The 21,005-nt window shown below is 39.5% G+C and overlaps 1 protein-coding gene across 1 annotated transcript in view; it reads right to left on the bottom strand.

Moving 5' to 3' along the window:
* Positions 1-21,005, bottom strand: part of PIK3R1 (phosphoinositide-3-kinase regulatory subunit 1) — an 82,125-nt gene that overhangs the window by 59,947 nt on the left and 1,173 nt on the right. The window contains exon 2 of the mRNA XM_012782802.2: positions 11,024-11,746. Within this exon, the coding sequence (XP_012638256.1) occupies positions 11,024-11,360 (337 nt within the window). The 5' untranslated portion in view covers positions 11,361-11,746. The remainder of the gene's footprint in view (positions 1-11,023; positions 11,747-21,005) is intronic.

The following is a 21,005-nucleotide window of genomic DNA, read 5'->3' as shown; positions in this document are numbered from 1 at the left end:
ACACATCTAGAGGTGGACTTTCATTGATCTCACAGGAAGAATGCAGAGAACACTTCCAAATCTACAACATGCATGGAAGCTTATTGTAATTATGTTCTGTAATTTCACTTGATATGATTTCCTGTTTACCAACACCTGCAATTTTCATGTTAGATCTTCTATGTATCTTCTCCCTCATTTTAAATCTTTTTCGAATCTGAAAAAACTTTATCCGTATTTCTCCTCTACAACAGAATTTATCTTCAGCAGCAATTCTGCTCTTTACTGCCTGAATTTTAATGCATATTACATTTTTAATTTCTTTAATCATTTTTAATTGTTTCACTCCCATTTCACCCCATCCTAGAATATTGTTGGCTCATAATCATGTAACTGCATTCTGCCCCTTTCACAAGGGCCATGTCTTTTTGAAACAAAAGTCAGCTTTGCAGGTCTACTCTTCTTTTGTATCTCCAATGTGATCTCCCCCTTTCCTTTAGGGAGAAACATTTTTCTATAGGCTTGGTTAGGTTCATCCTGCTTACTCATGACTACATAGGGACAGATCTGCCCTGACCTGGTGTTTGCTCTGAGCCTACCCATAATCTACTTGTGTGCTGGCTGCAGACTTAAAGTTAGTTGGCAGACTGAGCTGAATCGTTCCCAGGTCAATTCCCAAAGTGTTTTTCATTTCAACATGGTTTTGCAAGCCTAAGAGAAAAATCATCTCCTGCCTTCACTGCCTGGCTTTCTGATGCTGTGAATGATGGAGCACCTGTAATACTAAAAACTCCTCAGTAAACACAGGTCTTTCTACCCTACCCCACCCTCCAACACCTTTTTAATAAGATGCTCAGGATGTAACAGGAATAGGCCCTATCCCACCCTCCTAGCCCTGCCTGGGTTGTTTTTTGAGCTGCAGCCTCCCACCAAACAGAAATGCAATGTTGGGGAGATGAGGAGGAAAAGTACAGTCTGGACAGCTACCCACGCCCTCCTGAATTATGGGCAGAGAGTCAAGGAGGAGATGGTCTGCCTGGCTATCTTCAGGTGATCAATACTTACCCTATTGTGTTTTTAAACCCAGTTCTGATGAGTTTACAGTAGGCATTTCTCCCACTAGTTACAGCTTGTGTGTGTTTAGAATGTATGTTTGTGTTTTTCTATCTTCTTGGGGACTTCTCAAAAGGCTATGTCAGGACTACCAGTCAGAGGCCTTTTTAATGCAATCTTTAAAAAAAGTTTTTTCAATTAAAAAAAAAAAAAAGCAAAAATAAAAGTATCCAAGAAGTTTTTGCTGCTGCTCACTGCCTTTAAGAGATCTCTGTGCAATGTCACATTGTTCTTTTAAATACCTAGAAATAAAATTCACCTGTGCTTTTCATCTGCCCTCATTCACCCTTCTGTCCTTGGAATTCAAGTAACAGAAACACAATGTTTAGGTTATAAACTTGGCAGTGGCCTACTTTCCTGAGGAATAAGTTTTGACATTCAAAGAAATTTAGTAATTTACTCAGTCTTTTTAAATGGCCTTTACTGCTAATCTTAACATAATTCAGGTACACGACTTTAGATTCATTTGAGTCAATTTGAGATTTCTCATACTCATGGATTTCAAGCAGCCACTAGCCACATGCCAAAACACACAATTCTTATGCCGGATATCCTCAAGTTTTTGGCTTTTAGGCAGGTAATAACCAGTCTGTGCTCCATTTTAATCAAAATGATATGTCAGAAATAAGAAAATTTAAAACTCAGGAAAACATCTAAGGCAGACACTTAACTTCTTCAAAATTAACAGAAATGGAAAGTAAATCCATTTGTGTCAATGATACATAACTTTTGAGCTATCTAATCAAGGTATATTTCTTCCTGAGGAAAATTGCATATACACACACATATGCCCAAAACTTTGTCTTGGCTTCATGGCCTTATCAGTCTCTTTGTAATTCAACTCTTTAATATATTTACCAGACCTAAGAAAATGTTGTTAGTCATATGTACAGTAAAGGTAATTTGATTTTGTAGTTGTATGAATGTAATAGCTGATGAAACTTAACAGACAAAATAGACATAATGGAAGACTGCCCCAAAAGCAGAATTTGGTTACTGATAACTTCACAAAGGACTGCTCAACAAGATCCGCACGACTGCCTGCCTAGCCCAGAGTGTTCTTGAACCCTGTGAATGCTCCATCAGCATGGAGTCCACTTTATTTTATATAACCATCTGAGCTTCTTAATCTGGAAAATGGTTGTAATATGCCATCTTTGCAGAATGGTGGGGATTCAAATGAAAAATGTCTACAAAATGTCTTGCACAATAATTGGTAAATAGTAAGTCTGCAAATTTTTAAGTTTCATTTTAAAAAAGACATATTCAACATTTAAACAGATCCATAGGGAAGTGTGGGACAATAACTATAATATATATGTTGATATGTTCTAACCAAATTCATTATAGTTCATTCCTTGGTATTCACCGTAAATATTCAATATTATTTAGCAATAAAGCTATCCAGTTCTAAGCTCTTAGAGTACCTCTCCACCAAAAGTGGAAAACTTACTTTTTGCTACCTAAAGGAACACGGTAAGACTTAAGTTAATGATGTTGTAAAATGCTTTGAAATTAGAAATTAATAATGACACAAATATTAAAATATGTTTCTATAGTTAGGACACAAGGATAGAAAGAAATATTTCAAATGAACTAGATACTAATAAAAAAGCAACATAGTTAAATATTAAAAATTATTTTAACCAACACGATAAAAGTAAAACCAGCAATGTTTAATGCAGAGTCACACTAAAAAATGATTATAATATCAATATCACAAAAATCTTATGAACACTCTTAAGGAATTCTGAATATATTTTACTAAAAAAGAGTAGTAAGTTGGCACCAATGCCCACATGTTCTCACTGGGCACTGGTTCCATGGGCTGAGTCTGAGAATATTATGTCAACTTTCCTCTTTAGGGGGAAGCCTAGAGGATAAGGACAACCACCCCAGACAGTCACTCTGGCTTCACCTTGCCTGATGCCTATGCTAATGTGTTACCTCTTAGGTAGACTTAAAGAGATCTGAATAAACAAACCTTTATAAACTGAATAAACAGATGTTATAACCATCACCTTCTACTTACTTTGGAAAATTTAATAAAAAATCCACTAAACAAATCAATCCCTAGGAACTCTGGGTGCATAACATGTCAATAAATTTAGTTATACTGTACACATGCAGCACAAAGGAGGCAGTACATGGATTTTTTTTTAATTCACTGACATACTGCAACATGTGAAACTGGAAGAGTCTCAAACCAATTTAGATGTCAGCAACTGCTGAATGCCCACCACGAGAGGTGGAGCATACAATTTTACACTGGTGAAATAAATCTTAAAAGCATACACCATGTAGATTTGCAAAAACCCGAGACCAGTTGGGCACTTTCATTAGTAATCATCCCATATACTCTGACAGACCAGCTTCCAATCAATCTTGCAGTGAGATCAAGTGAGCACATCTTTCCAACCACCCTAGATTGTTTCTCTACATAAGTCCTCGCATACATTCTTTTCTTCCCATGTATAAGGCTTCTGGGTTATATTAGTGGGGATACACTATTAATGAGAACTTAAATTTTTCCAGGGTTGATCTCTCCAACAATTCTTATGAGTAGGAATGGAGAGATTAAAACAAAAACATGGACAAAACTCGGAAGAGGCTGCATCTAGCTTTTCATTTTATAATTAGAGAACACTAGGATTAAAAAAATTAAGGAACTCATAGGAAGCAAAGCAGGGTAGAATTTCTGACTCAAATAATATATCACAAGTTTATATTTCACTTATGCTTATATTCTTTACTATCTTGGATATCAAATCTGATCATCAAATTACAAAGAGTCACCTATAATACACTATAGTAAATTCACAGTTGGGAGTTCAATATATATCAAACTGTGACAGGACAGAATAATCTACAGGCATTGCATAATCGCATGCTACCGACTGAGAATAGATAAATAGATGAATACAAACACAGTGCAAATACCTACAAGCAAAAAACAGTCCACAGAAGGTATTCCTGAAAATCACAGCCATGCTTTCAGTTGGGAGAAAGTTCTACATACATAATTAAACAAAGATCTACTGCTTGTTTGTTTCATTTTTAACTGCAAAGTTATATTTTAACAATGTATACTATAATACTATGTTTCATTTTTAAAGTTATATCATAATTCCATGCATTATTTGTATGGTGCATGGAATTATCATACTAGAAATAAAATATTATGGTCCTTTACATAAATTGGTAAATAGGAACAACACATTTATAAAGTATTCTGACAACATTTTGCTAAACAACTTGACACTTTAAGGAAATTATACCCAAGTAATTGCAATAAAGACAATTCCTGGTCCATTTTGTCCTCCTCTTTGTCCCCCTCTATTGAAAGCCTCAGGATTGCTTTGATATTGAATGCCAAAAACTCAATCAAGACCTCAAAATATTAAGATATAATCCACCATGCAATTATGTTTCTTGTTTCTAGTTATTACACCAAGTTATTTTCTCCTATCTCGGTCTTCGGACCAGTGTTATCTCCTTTCCCCACGGAAACCTGTGAGCAACAAAGACACGCATATGCACTAGCCAGCTGTACTGCTAACATCTGCTTTTTTGTTTTTTACTAATCAAAACATGGATAGGTAAACGACACCATATATTTGGCATTCTTACTTGCCATAGGTACAAAATTCTCCCCATTTTGGATGCTACTTAGCAGATGTAAGGCACCATTTGTTGCTGAATTTCAGAATTTCTAATGTTTATTTTCTCAAACTCAGACTTACTGAAGAAATGCTTACTAATCAGAATTCCTCCTGTTTTAGACAAAGATGCATTCACCTAGAAACCAGAAAATACTGACAACATACTTATCAAAGAATCTATTGACAACTAAGTTCAAAAGAAACACTTTTGCTTATAGAGTTCTATTTTTACAACGAAGAAAATTTTATTACAACATCAACATTAACTTAGTTGCTAGGAAACAAAATAGGCTGTCTCCACTTAATTAACTTCTGTTCAAATCAGAGGTGTCAGGGCTTTATTTAGGCTGTATGGACATTGGACCCTTTGCCAATTTTAGAAAAAAAGGGCGCAGAAAAAAGCCTTAACAAAAGCATCTGAACAAGTACCTCAGTTAAGTAAGAAAACACAACTTGCCTTCCACAGCCCTGTGATTCTAAAGGACACAGGCAGAAAAGAACACCTGGCAGAAAGCGTCTCCTCAAATAATGTCTTACTCCGTAACCCTGAAGGTAACTGTCGCCATAGCTCCAGGAAAAAGAAAATCAAGTCCTTCCCTACAAATAACAGACTAGTGGGGAGGGGGAGAAAAGCCTCTCCTCTCTGGAAATAGCAAGGGCAGCCTCTCTACTCACCGCCCCCCAGCTTCTGCCTATAAATTCCCAAGGAGGCCAGGTGAGCTCAGGGACAGAACCCTCATGCTAAAAAGCAGAAAAGGTGAGGATCTGTCATCCTCTTGTCAACTGCCTTTTCAAATAACCATGGATGTATTATACAAATTGTTAATTAGGGTTATTTTCCTTCCTCCTACACATTCCTGGGGAAACAAAACAACTAAATTTAACAGGACAAATGTTTTAAGAAATCAAGAATTAATAAGAATACAAATGCTGGTGCTTATGAGAGAGAGAGAACTGGGTTACAATATGTAACTGAATATGCAAGTAATATATTCTGTGCTCACAAGAGAAGTGGTTAGGCTCACCTAATTTTGTTAAAAAATAATTATCACATTTGTGTTTTTTTTCCCAGATTCACTCTTTCATTATATTGATTACATCTTTTAGAAATTTATTTCATTTTATACTAAAACATAGATAGCAAACACTTAAAAATGTTTATGCCTGGGTAAAAATCTCCACCATGCTCTGATGGACCTTTCTTGTTGGTCAGATTTAGACAGGGCTCAAAGGCCCCTATATTCAAAGATCCTGCCTTCTCATGAAAGTAGATGCAGAACGGTAGGGTAGTCAGCACCAAACGCTGGATGGCTTACCCCATCATTTGGGGGTTCAACAGGACAATTCTCCAACTTCACAGCAAAGGCTTACTTAAGTAGAAGAGAAGGTGGAGAAAGTTATGAGAAGGCTTATTCTGAAATAACACAGAGTTCATAAAGGCAGGAGTTTGTGAAGCAAGGCAAAGTACTTGCATGAGCGCTATTTCAGTGGTCACAAGGAGACAGCCACACGTTATGGCTGCAGGGCTAAGCAAAGATGTGCGATTTGGGATCAGGTCGCTATTTTCTATGACCTCCGTATGGTGTAGTCAATTTATGTGATTTATTACAGCCTTGCTTTCTAGACAGAGAGCAAAAATCGTGGAGGGACACTCAAATGCTGAGTGTGAAAAATGTAAAAATAACATGCCTCAGGAAACCCTGAAAACAAACACCCATCGCAAGGCTTTTTTTTTTTTTTTCCATTTAGAAGTGGTTTTGATCAAGATTTAAAATAGGCCAAGCCAAAGGTGTGTTTTATGTTTTACATTTGAAATCAGCTGGGATTCATTGTCAGAGTCCCTGATGGGAGTGGGGGAGGGGGGTGTGGGTCCTGGATGGAGGGGGGATGGGCTCACAACTCATAAGTGGTCTCTCAAATTAGCAGATTTTAATGTTCTACACAAACACGGGCACAGAATCTCTCTAGTCTAAATGCTCTGCGTTTGCATGACTTTAAATAAAGGATCTCAAAGTACGTGTCAAGTCTATTGTCTTGAGAAACAGCCAGCTTACTTATGAAAGAGAGAAATATATTTTTATTGCCCATCCCTAAATCCCCACCTTCAATCGAGTCATTTCCTTGTGTACAAGAGAAAATACAGGACCCCAGGTGGATGGAGTTGTAAGGGGATGGAATGCCAGCATCTGAGTAGCCCAAGGCAGAAACAGCTGGAAGAGTGACTTTCAACAGCCACCTCTCCTAAGGGCGTGTGACACTCACCTTGCATGCCCAACACACCCTTCTCCTGAACAAGATGTGGAAGAGGTTCTTTCCTAAGAACATAAAATGTGGCTCTACTGGGTTGTGGGAAAAGGAAAGAAAATGTGATCCTCATATATTGGCAATGTTAGCCCCCCTGCAAAGGGAAGGAAATAAAGGAGGGGAGAAAGGACACGAAATCTGTGACACTTGCTGATCATGACACACCTTCTACTCACTTGGCTCAAGTGACTGAAGGCAGTAATCAGTTTCACCCACTTCCCCACCAGCAGAACGACTGTCCCAATCACTGGGGCAGAATAGAAGAGATCTGGAGACCTAGCAGGCAATGCGTAAAGCTGAGGCAGGATGTGAATGATATGAATGGCAAATAAGCTGTGATTTTCAAAAGCGGGATGGGCTGTTAAGCTTTGCATGCCTGCCCATGACACAAAAAGCATGTGGCTAGTTTCAAAAGCTATGCAGAAAGTGAGACAACCAGACAGTGAGCTGCAACAGCACGCTCATTTGCTGGGACCCTACTGCACCGTTCTAGATACTTGGGATAATGGGGGACCACGAAGATCCCTCCCCGCATGGAGGTTACAATCTAACAGAGGGAACAGACGGTAAGTAATAAGCATAGTATGTAAACTATGCAGGTGAAGTAATAAATGCTTTGCAAAAACAGGGGGGCAGGTTGCAGCATGAAATAGAGTAAGCAGAGCTAAGGCCCATGAGAAGACAGACTGAGCAGAGAGGTGACAGTGGGTCACCCAAGCAGACATCTGTGGAGGACCCGTCCAAGCAGAGGGGACAAAGCACAGCCCTAAGGTGCCAGGACGGCAGGAGCGGACAGCAGAGGGCATGCTGGCTGGCTGGAGTTTGATTTCATCTTTTATCTCCGTTTTCTAGCACAAAATAGGGACTCAGTTCACGCTTACTAAATGAATTTAGTAAAACAAATCCAAGACTATCCAAATAAACAAATTCATTCAATCCATAAGCCAGGGCTTCCCAAAAAAAAAAAAAAAAACTGTATGCAAAAATGTAGTGGTGGAGAGTGTATGTTCCTGAGAAGGGCTGTGTATGAGATTTTCTGACAGGTTTTTGACTCTCTTGCCCCCTAAAAGTTAAACTTCACAGTTGTATTTCCAACAGATAAGGAAAGCGGAAAAGTGGTTTCTACGGTGTAGGGAGGAACCTCCCACACAGGTAGACACAGGGTCCACTTTTGGCCAGAGTCTAATGATGACTTTCTTTTAAAAACGGAGGTCTTGAGGCTCAGGAGGATGCAAGGGACACACAATTAGCATGCAGGCATCCCAGCACCCTCTGTGCGCCCTGAAGCCCATTAACAGAGTGTGCCACCTCCATGAAAGAGGACTACATGTGATTCTTAGTTGTAGGATAAGGTTTGGCTGAAGACAGCCAAACACAACAAATAGGCTAAGTCAGGTAGGGGCAATAAAAACAGAAAAAAAGGGGGCGTGGGGGGGGGCAATGAATTCAATGACAGTAAGAAAAGAACTACCCTTTCTTGCCTTCACACAACTTGTCACTGTAAAAACTGTTCAAATCAATACAAAAGAGGCAAAAGAAACCAGTCTCATTGGTTCCAACATATAAAATTTGTCCTTACAACTATTCTCTACATCAATTTATACATGCAACTCATAGGAGCTGTTGAATCATCACAAATTTAAATAGGAATACAAGACTAACATTTCGGAAACTCACACTTGTGGGGGGGGCATTTATTGAAACCTTAAAATCTGTACCCCCATAATATGCCGATATAAAAAAATAATAATAAAAACAATCTATTGTTTAGTATTATGCTGTCCACATAACCCTATACTGCCTTTTCAACCTTTCAGTTATTCCTAAATTCTCATTTATATTTGGGTGTTAACACTTTCACACACATTATCATAGGTCTTTTCCTTGAATTCTGCTAAAATTTTTTGTCTTACTACACATTTTCACGTATTAAAAGGAAAAATAAAAAAGCTGCTAAAAATCTCAATTTTCACCACACCAAATGAGAAAGAAAGCATTATAAAATAAGGATATAAAAAGAGAAAACCATTTTTTCTATAGGACTTGCCTTTCTGTATACTGTATCCAAATAAACTTACACCTGATGGCAGTTACCAAATGGAATTTTGTTTAGAAATTATTTTTACAAAATCTTTTTTGTCACTAATCTTGATAAGGTGCCCTTATTCTAACCTTTCAAATCACCTACTCTAATTCAAAATCAAGATTTTTTTTGTGATTCTGTAACCTTTTATATTATGGTACAAATTTTTTTTTTTAGTTAGCCTTAAAAAGTGTTCTTAATTTAAAATAAAAAGTTAAATTAAAAATATGTAATTTGGTGGAGAAAAACAATTATGCATGTGTGTGTGTATATATATATATATACACACACCTTTAATCTGCTAAGTGAAACTGCAAGCAACGCAATGGATGACAAAAATCATATATATGTGTGCACGTACAGAGTCAAGGTTTTTTGATTCACTTGCAAAGAAAAATTAACTTTTGCTTTTGAATTCCATAAAAAAATATTACTTGAACATTATTTATAAAGTACAGTATAATGTTTATAAAATAAGTACCCCTTTGGGACAGGTGAGGGAGAGAAAAAGGTTTCCCTTCAGGTATCCTTAGGAAATTTCTTGACTTTTACACAATATTCTCAAACCTATTTTTATCCAATGCCAAAAGACAGCTCTTATCCTTGCATTCCGCTTCTTATCCTCATTATGTCATTCATTTGTGTTAGAATAAGCCAACATTAAAGAAGCCATTTGACATTGCTAATAGTATCAGAATCTCTTCCAGAAATATCCCGGGACACCAGTCAGGCCTATTCAACATATAACCACTGCAGTTGGGCCCACCCGTTTTAAACATACCTTCCCATGCCTTTCTTAGTCCTTGAGGGAAAAAAAAAGACTACGCAGGAAAAAAAAAAATGCTTAAGATTTACTAGCCAGGAAACCAATATTTGACAATGCTGATAACGGCAAAGCTAAGCATAAGGTTTGTCTCTGTGTAAAAAACTCAACAGAAGGAAAACTTTAAAGGGACAGCTGTGCCCAGGGCTCAAGTGTGGGCCATCTCCAACAAGCAGTAAGGGTTGTGAATGAAGGTGGTTTCCATTTAGGAAAGGAATTTAGTAAAATTTTTTCCCCTCATGAAGGCCAAGCAGACCTACAGGCATTAATGCTATAAATGACACCACCCACAAGGGAAAAGAAATCCCTTTACTTTTCTATTAACTATAGGATTAGGTTTCAACTTCAGCCACAGTGTTCCTGGAGAGGAAACCAAGAGGTAGATACCGGGTTATGAAAACAATGGTTTCTTTCCTGCTGAGTTCTGTGGTCATTTTATTACTCCCTACATTTTTCCATACAAATCATATTAATGTTAAATATACTTATATTAGACTTGCCCTTTACTTTCCCCAAATGATTATTTAGATATATACAGGTTGAGTATCCCTTATCTAAAATGCTTGGGACCAGGAGTGCTCTGAATTTTTTTCCAAACTTTGGAATATTTGTATTATACCACTTAAGCATTCTTAATCTGAAACCTGAAATGCTCCATGAAGAATTTCCTTTGAGCATCAAATAGTTTTGGATTTCAGAGCATTTTCAATTTTCAGATTAGGAACAGTCACAACTGTAATACTAATTATAAGAATAAGAATATAATAGGTGTTTAAATGGCAACTATAATAATAATGTTATTAAAGACACTCACTAAACAGGTTCTCAGATGCTATCTCCCTATTTTTACAACAACACCCAATCCCACAAACACAAATTTCTAGCTGTATAATGATTGGCAAAGCTTTTATGTACCATGTATCAATTCAGGTACAGTTGCCAAGATAACTTCTGCCCAGAGCATAACAGCCCAACCCAAACTTAAGACTTTTCCTTAACAACAAAAAAAAGAAAAGAGAGAGTGAGTGTGTCATTAAGCAATCATTCATCAATACTGACCTTGTTGTTGCTCAATGTCTGCTTCAGTTTTCGAAGAACCTGGTGCAACAGGAAGGGGCCGAGGTGGCCGGGGCTTTGGTGTGGGAGGCGAAATTTTCTTCCTTCCAATATATTCTACGTAAGTTCCTGGAAAGTCCCCCCTCTCCCCTGTGGTTTCATTGTAGCCACTTAACCAGCCAATTTCTTCAGGCCTGGCTTCTTGTCCGTCACTGAATCCAAGAGCTACTAAGGACCCTTTATTCACAGTCAATATGTCACCCAAGTGCAAGTCAATATCTTCTTCTCTTTCCTTTTTATAATCATACAGCGCTCTGTACTGGTACCCCTCGGCACTCATGTTTGCAGATCTATTACCATGCAACAGTTGAGTCTGGTTGTACGGTGCAGTCTAATTTTACGTTTTTATGAAAAGCGAATTCAGAGAGTGTGTTAAAACTCCTAATATGTGTCCAGCAGAGGACAAAGGATTGCTCTTCAAAGGTTTAAGAGGAGAGGTGACTGGCCATCCGGCCATCCATCTGTCCTCCATCAATGGTGTGGCTGAAGACAAGGCTCCACTTCCTCCTCGTGCCACACTCCTCCCACTGGCTTCCTTTTCAGCAACTTGTCAGCACTTGGAATCCAGGCTGGCTGGCGCAGCGAGGCCCAATCCTTTCTGATGCTCTTGTCACACTGTCCATCTGTCGTCTGATTTCACTGTGGCACTCCACACACAAGCTCCACCTAGCAAAGGAAAAATAAGGCTTATGAATGAACATCACACTTTGCCATCTGTGTGAAATGGAATTTCTACTTCCATTCAACAAGTACTTAATCAATTTGGCAGACATACACAGGCCAGTGTGGTATTGCTTGACACAGTATACACAACAAAGGTTAGCAAGACAGTTCTTGCCTTCTAAGAACACTGGGCGGGGAAAGGAGAGCTGGCATGTGGCAATGTCTCAGAGATAAGACTGGAACACAAGGAACAAAACACTAGGTGTGTACCACAAGAGAGGCAGTAACTAAACACCATGAGGTTCAAATGGAGGAGAGAGCACATCTAACTGTAGGAATCTGAAGACAGAAAGGAATGTGTGGCATAATCCTGTGTACAGAGGTGACTAAGCAAATGTCATATTCTGGGAAGAGCTAGAACAGGCAGTCCGATCTACCTGAAGCCAAAGACGGAACAGCGGGATCCAAGTTAGAGAGATAGGTGGGGGCCCTAGGACATCATGCGTGCTGGTGTCAGGTTTGTGAATCACGCAGCCCACGGTGTGGAGCACTGAAAAGGGCTTGGAGAGAGGCGCACAAGAGGATCAGAGCCGCACTTGGGAAATCCCAGTCAAATCATAGTGTACAAGAGAGGTGTGCACTGCAGAGGGCTGGGCAAGTGGCCATTAGGACAGGAACCAAGGTGGCAGCAAAGCATGGAAAGGGGAGGCCAGAAGCAGCAGACACTGCAGAGAAAGAACATGTGGGACATGGCACATGCTTAAATGTGGAAGGAGAAAGAAAGGAGCAAAGTGCCTGATCTCGTATTAAGAATGTTGTGCCAATCTCAGGCAAAGAGGAGCCAGGAGACCTGATGGGCCTACAGTGACACTGGGCATACAAATGCAAGTGTGCCAGTAGCTGGCTGAAAACCTGGCCTGTGATTCAGGAGGGGAACACATTAGAGATTTGGTAATCAGCCACAAATTAGGCAAGACTGAACTCGATGGAAGGAGAGGCTCACAGGGAAAAAAAAAATTAAAAAATAAAAGTTAAAAAGAACCACCCAAGGACCACATGTTGAGGTTTAATGAATGCTGTGGAGGGAATGTCAAGGTTTAGAGACAACATAATGTCCCAGAGAGGGTTCAGGTGATCCCTAAGACTGAAGCCTATATGGGCATCCAGATGAGATGGAATCAAGGCTAAATAATTTGGGGGTCTACCCATCCTGGAATCTTCACTGACTTTGAAGAAAGATTCCAGGTCAGTAGTGAGAACAGTTACTTCATCTTAAGGAGTTAAGAAATCAGAGAGGAAGTAGAGATGGTTGCTGCAGATCACTCTACAAAGCTTAGTGGAGAGAGAAAAGGGTCATGGAAGTGATTTTTTCTTTATTTTTAAACAGTGGAGGCAGAGGAATTAGAGTCAAAGACTCTCTAAGTTAGAGTCAGTAAGTCAGAGTGGATGGCTGATAGAACAGCATGCACATGTATACACTTTGCACTCCCATCATTTCTCAATGTTATCTTTATTATAAAGAGTAGAGGCAACCTAAAGCTTTCAGTTAAGCTGGCTGCACAATAAAGCAATAAAAATAATAGCCACAATTTCAGTGGGCTGTATCAAAGAAAGCTTTCATAAGTTTTGAACAGTGGAACACTTTAGAAGTTTAATGTTATAGACACTCTTCGGTGTATGCATCTTAAGAAGGAAAATCTAATCATAGATTGTTATGCTGGCATTCAAAAGTGTAAAGTATTCAACTTTACATGGTTAAAGCCTCTTAGCTGTAATACAATAACACTCTTAGGAGTGTCACATATTAAAAGCAGCAAAAACAAACACTGGAAGCCTTTGTGTAGCAAGAATATTAATTTGGGATAGTACCTCTACTTTGCATTTCAGTCGTCAGAGAAAAAAATTAAAGCAACCAGCAAAGCATATCAGAAAAATAAGCTATATTATTTGTTTGAAGAAAGCCTCTCCTTTTGAAAGATCCAGAATCAAATTAAATATTCGTTGCATAAATTCACACAAAAAATGTAGAACTAACAAATCTCATTTTTAGTACTAATGTACTCTGTACAAAAGACACAGAACTCTAAAGAACATGAAAATTTACATATCCCTAAATGCTTAGAAACCAGGCAATATGCCGAAGAATAATTTAATTCCTCCAAATCTGCCTTGAAATTTTTGTTAGCTTTTCCTGGCAATGTTCGTCTTTTTGGAGGAAAAAAAAGTCCTCAACCAGTAGGCTGGGTAGATCTTTATGCCAGCTGCTGCCTAACACTTCCTCTATTTCAACCACACAGTGGGCCAGTTTGGTGGGATTCTTAACAAAATGGGAAGCATAGTGAACAAGCTCTCTCTCCTCTACCCCCTAATAACCATCAAGTAACCCCTGCTCACAGCACACCTCTGAGGCTGTGCACGCTCCTTGACAGGGGACCCCGTAGTCAGAAAAGGCTCTGTGTCTTGTCAAGGTTTGACAAACCTGAAAACTGGGCTTGTATCTGCCTGAGGCTAAATGTGGGCAAAGGGAAAAAGAACCTTGAGGAACCCAATGACTTTTAAGAGGCTAGACCCTAGAGAGGCAATCCCTGCCAGAAGTGCCAGAGAACTACAGGTCTCTACAAATTTTCTCTTCCTCGCCACTTGCAAGAAGAACCCTGTACAGAACTCTGGGTCTTCATATGGTAAAAAGAATCCCAGATCTTCTATGACTCTAGGATCATAAGTAGAACACACCATTCCTTTCTTCTGAGACTCTGCAATTGAGGTCAGGAAGATGGATGCAGACAGGACAGGTTAAACAATTCAAGGTCAATCATGATTCAGAGTCAGGTGGTTTTAGAGCAATGTTGTAAAAGAAAAAGGAGAGCGGACAAGTCATTTGTGCAAGGACTGGATCTCGTGGTGGCAAGGTTCAGGGAGGCGTTGGCTAGGCAGAGGAGGCAGGCACCTCTACCCTACCGCACCTTGTACACTTTCTCCTGACTGCCATGTCCATTTTAGTGATTGTCATTGTTATCATCTAATACTTATGGGGAGCTATACATGTATTAACCCACTCAATCCTCAAGATAGCCATATAGGGTAGGTACTATCAATATTCTCCCTTTACATATGAGGAAACTGAAGGGGCAGAGAGATTAGTATCTTGGCCATGAGAAACCTCAGTAACTGAGAGGTGGAGCCAGAATTCAGATCCTGGCAGTTTGTCTTCAATACCTCCACTTCTACCACCACTAGAAGCCAAACAGCCAAACTCAACTTGCTTTGATGCCCAAGGGCAGCCCAGATATGTCAGTGGTATCAACAACGCAGATTCCTTGCCTTACGAGCTAATGTCTCACATTAACCTTGAATGTCTGCCTTTTACCCTCAGGGACAGTGCCTTACTGACAGTGTATGTGGCTCTTTCATGCACCTGCACAAAAAGAATCCATTATAACACCGGGGCAGTTCCACTGAGTCCAGGACCCAGCATTCCGGCCATGAAACTGTCTTCTAAAGCGACTTCATTAAAACGCATCCTTGCCAAAGAAGTCCATAAAATAGTGAATAAAAGAATACTGGGCACACCACTTCTGGAAGGCTGCCCACTTCTGGAATCCTGCCCATTCCTGCTGTACGAGCTTAGCTTCTGCCACCTGTATCCCTCTTGGCATCGCCACTCCCTGACCCAATCCCAGGCCCCTCAACGCACAATTTCCGTCAACTCAGCTCCTCCTGGGGGATATGTGAAACACCAACCCACAGTCAAAAGGACTGTCACAGCTAGAGGACTAGCAAGGTATTTTCTCTCACCCTTAAATTCTCCCCAAAACTGTAGAAGACCCAGCAGCCCAAGGCATTTGGCAGTACTTGTGTAACCCTCCTGAGAACAATCTGGAGCCCAAACTGTCCGAATCCACAGGGTATATCTTCCCCAGATTCACAATATTATCCTTCCATTCTCCTTGGCTACATACACTTGCCCATTGAACTACTTACACCCAAATTTGACATAACTGCTCACATAATAAAGATTTTTATATGTGGATATTATCTACAACTTAATATTTTCAAGTATCAAAAAAGGCAGTTTTGTGACATAAACTCCAAGCTAGTGCACGCATAAGTTACTGTAACAAAAGGTATAAAGGAATCTTATGAACAAATAACACATTTACTCTTATATATCATATGCGACCGCTCAAAATTTTATAAAAGGGAATTATTTTGCTCTAGTCTTTCAACCCTTTTAATGACTGCCTGCAATCCCATTAATCAGAAGCACATTTTCTCACTCCACTAAGACACTAAGCAATTCTCATTCTGTTCCTCAAAATAAAATTGTTTCTGATGCTCATTAAATAGCAATCTATGACTGCTTAATGTACAACTACTTGAAGGTAGATTTTCAGTTTAACCCTCTAACCTGCAGGCATTTTGGCAAAGGACCAAGCAAAAAAAGCCCTCTGACTCCATTCCCCTTTTACAAAGGAAAAGAATTTGGAAAACTTGATGGGGGCAAGGGGCGGGCAGGAATAAAACCACATTAAATGATAATATATCCCAGAATATATCCCAGTCATATTATTCTATCTGCAAGGAAATCAGCAGTTTGGCACTGGGTGGCAGCATGAAATGGGTCTTCAATCAAGGTATGAGGGTGGGGAAGGGTTTCTGGGCTTAAAGCTCATGTCTCTACATTCCATCTTTCCCACTCAATGTGCTAGCTCAGAGTCTAGGGCAAGTTCCCTAGCTGAATTCATACAGTTAAAAAAAGTTATTCAAAAATCTTTCTGCTTTTCAAATTGTGGTATCCTAGAAATCATAAAAATCACACTAAACGAAGTTAAAATATCCAGTGTTTTAGTTTTTTGCATTATTATAATACCTGAGACTAATTTATAAACAATAGTTTATTTGGCTCATGGCTCTGGAGGCTGGGAAGTCCAAAAGCATGGCAGTCACATCTGGTGAGGGCCTTCATCCTACATCATCTTGCAGGGGCAAGAGAGCACGAGGGGGATGAACTTGCTTTTATAACAAGCCCCCTCTCAAGATAACTGACTCACTCCTGCAACAACATTAATACACCCATGATGGCAGGGCCTCTTATTAGGCCCCACTCCCAACATGGTTGCATTGGGGATTAAGTTTCTAACACATGAATTTGGAGACACACATTCAAATTAGAGCACTTAGTAAACATAATGAATTACCTTCAACTCAACATGATGGGCTCAGGGTGAATTTTGTCTCAAAATAAAATGAAAATAATGAGCTCAGATTAAGCCCAAAGTCACAGATACAAAATATCTTAATTATTAATAGTTTTCAAATGAGGCTAGGCATAATAGCTGATTCCCGTAATCCCAATACTCTGAGAGACTGAAGTAGGAGGATCCCTTGAGACCAGGAGTTGGAGAGCAGCCTGAACAACATAGTGAGACCTGATCTCTACAAAAATTTTTTTTAAAAATCAAAAATAATTTTCAAACCAACCAACTAAAATGTGTTGCATGCTGCCACACTCAGCGTTGGGTGTGTGTTGTAAGGAGGGTGTATACAGGCTGCAATTCCTGCCCACAAGCTCTTTAGGCGTTGTGTGTTTGGGGGAAAGAGGAGGCCCAGGAGGGAACAGCATAAGCCCAAGTGAAATGACAAGGAGACAGGGCTCCTCAGGAAGCAGTCACAGCCATGTGACCTGAGCACTGTAGAAGCAGAGGAGAGCGTGACCCTGGTCCAGCTGACAGCAGTTCTTAGGCGCTCTGTGGTCACTACAAGGAGGCTGGGAGAAATGGTGATGTAGCTTCCAGGACCTGAGGAACAGATCCTATCACTCAGAAAAGGCTCCGTGAAACTGATCATTCCAGTTCTCTGCATCATCACGGTGCAGAAGACCCGAGGGGAAGCCCATGGAATGAGAGGACTGAAGGAGATGACCTGAAGTCCCTTTTCTTGTGAAAAGACAATGCTGGTCTGTAAAATTCTTAACAAGGTGGTATGAGCACTGAGCTTCATATTAAAGCAGCTGCCCCATCAGTGTCTAGATATGTTACCTTGGGCAAGTGACTTAAACCTCTCTGTGACAGTTTTATCCTCTGCGAGTCAGACATAAGCAAACCTACGCCTTATAGGGTCATGAGGATTAACAAAATTACATCTATAAAGCACTTAGCTCCATACTTGATAAGAGCTTAGTAAGCACTCTGTTGGTGTTAATTATACTATGTGCCAGGCACAGTTCTTAAAGCTTTGCATGTATCAACTTACTTAACTCTTAATAATTGAACCCAGGACGGTTCAATTATTATCCCTATTTTATAGATGAGAAAAGTTAAATAATTTACCTGAAGTTACATAGCTAGTGAATTACACCTATGGGATTATCACTAGTATTACTGAATGTCACTTACTGCCATTTATCTGATTCAGATTTAAAACAGGAACAGACATTTGCCAGCAATTTTCTTTTGTGTTGCCTCTAAATGCTGCAAGCAGTTCTAAATGAATTCTGAATCTAGCTAAACTCCCTGGTGTCTTAATTCCTTTTCAGAGTAAATAGATTAGATAAAGGCTACATGGGGACTTTGTCCATCTAGTTCTCTACCTACCTGGGGTAGAGGATGGCTCTACAGAGGTCAGGGCAAAGAAGCATGGGGTGTGTGGTGTGAAGCAGGGGGTGGGAGTCAGCAGGGGGTCGGCTACAAACTCCTCTCCAGGGTTTGGAGCTAAGCAAACTTAGTGGGGCTATGCCCCAGGTTGGGACACTGGGGCATCCAGGGACAAAGGCAACGGGCAAGGCATGGCTGGGCTAGCCACCTTGGCTTTATTAACTCACTACACCCACTGGTGGAGTCTCCTCACACTTTGGCCAGACTCCTGCAACTGCAATACTCTGAGGTGATCATTAACCTGAAAACTATTTTGACTACAGGTGCCTGTACCTATTTGATGTACTTTACGAAAAACAATGCCGGCAGAATAAAAAATCTCCAAAGACATTTTTATAACAGACTCTTTCAGTAGAGTAGACTTTTTTAGTATTACATTCACTCTACTCTTAAAAAAAAAAAAAATTAAAAAAATAACACCCAAGATAAACCAAGCAGACAAGTTTATGAGTAATTACATAGTCTATTTTTCAGCTCATTCGCCTTAGTGTACATGAAAAATGGCCTTTAATCCCCACTCTTTTAGGCAAGTAATTCCAATAGAGTATTGGCAGAATCACAGCAAGTAATCCTATTCACATTAGGGTGTAGGTGAAGGAGGCATGGGAAAAATGGGGTAAATAATGAAATTAATTGCAACCTAGGTTCTTGATTTAATAAAAACAGCTGTGATATAATTTATATTATGCCTTCTAAAGTTAAAAAAGTAACTTGCTAATCCCTTCCCTCGATAATAACTTTCTAGTCTTCCAGGGCTTCACTGAGATGCTTCATTCTCTTACCTTCACTGGCAAAGACCTGCACCCCGCAAAGGGGGGGTGGCTGTAGGGAGCCTCAAACATCCAGTATACTGATATTTGAGCACTTCTCATTTCTTCTGTATTGTGTATGCTTCAAACATGAGAAAATTGAAAGTAAAAACCCAAACATTATCTCAGCTTGCTAAAATCTACTTGACCATAAAATCAATTTTTTTCAGCCTGCTCAGTAACTATCTCTTTATTCAATAAAACATTTTGCAAGTCAAAAATGCAAATATGATAAAAGCCGAACTAGAATTTAGAACTGTTCCTGTTTTAATGATCACGTGGACAATCTTTCCGAGTGGATGCCTTTTTACAACACTCCCCCTCTTAAACTCCTGAACTACCATAAGAGAAAAAAAAAGGATATTTCAATCAACATACTGACCTAAAAATTACATGACATACATGGAAAAATGTAAAGAAATGTCCAACACTTGATAGTACAAAACTTATGTTAGTTTAAGTTTGCATTTAAGATTCAAAGCCCTTCAAAAATCAGCTTAGGTGCAACTGACATTTCAAGAAGATAAATTCGTACCACCATCATCACTGTCAATCAAAATATGTACTCCTATAAGTTACCGTACCACTTCTGTTTCCCAAAACTAACTTTACACTGTGGGGATTTTCTGTGCTTAACACATTTAAATTCAAGAAATACCTAAAGAAAAACAATTTTTTAATCAATGGAAGTAAAATGCTTTTCTACATTGACTATATACAGCATCACAGATGTGAAGAGACACATTGGTATCATTTTTAAAAAGCAAATAGCAGTGTGTACATTGCAGAGTTCTGTTATGTAACAGAAAACAGGTCCCAAATCAAGATAAAAGTTAAAAGTAAATGTACATAACAGTTTAAAAGCCAGTAACAGATAATTTAAACTTTTTTCCAATCATAAAAATCTATACATTCCTCAGGAAAAAGTAGTGTGACCCTACAGTACCAACCTGCAACTGGCACATAAAAGCCAAAGAGGCCAGCAGTGACTGCAATAGGGAGCCTCCCCCACAGGTTTTCCCAATTTGAACCTTGACTGTGAACCAGCATAACTTCCCAAACTTCAGTGGCATGCGTTCATGCACGCACATGCACACGCGCGCACACTCTCTCTCTCTAGAGTATTTTCTTTGTAATGAGCAAAACCCTAGGTTCCCAAAGTTTAAGCAACTTTTGCACCTAAGAAAACTGTCATCTGCCTGCTTTTAATGGTTTTAGAAGAACAGTGTAATCTGTCAAAAAGTTGAAGCTAGTGAAGTGCTTTTTTTCCCCCTTTCTCAACGATTTAAAGGATGCCTGTGTCTTTCTGTGTAGAAATTACCAAATTCCTAATGATCTACACACACTGTGAGCCTGCATAAGAAATGAACCTGACTGCCTACTCCAACCTTTCCTAGCTAATACCTAACCATCTTTAAGGTTGCCAAAACGCGACGCAAACCAAAGAAATGTTAAAATATAATTTCACGTCAAGCCTTGGTCAATAAACTTGGTGAATATTCCGCCTAACAACTAAAACTTGAATCTCATCACACTGAAATGACAATCTTACGCTGTATTCAAAACCCGGAACTGCTTTTATCCATTCGTAGTTCGCACTGACCGACAGAGAGGAAAAGAGCAGAGAAAACCCTAAGGTATCATGAAACCCCCAAATAAAGAGCAAACTCGCACGCGGACACCAACAGCGCTGCTGCTCCGCCTGGGATTAACGGTGGAAGTGAGACCTTTCCGATAGCAACAGCGCCCCGAAAAGCAGAATTATTCCCCCAAATCCAGCTGACACACATTCTGCATTCA

This window comes from Microcebus murinus, chromosome 11 (genome assembly GCF_040939455.1).
Source record: "Microcebus murinus isolate Inina chromosome 11, M.murinus_Inina_mat1.0, whole genome shotgun sequence".
Lineage (NCBI taxonomy): Eukaryota > Metazoa > Chordata > Mammalia > Primates > Cheirogaleidae > Microcebus > Microcebus murinus.
This window is presented reverse-complemented; position numbering and strand designations above follow the sequence as displayed.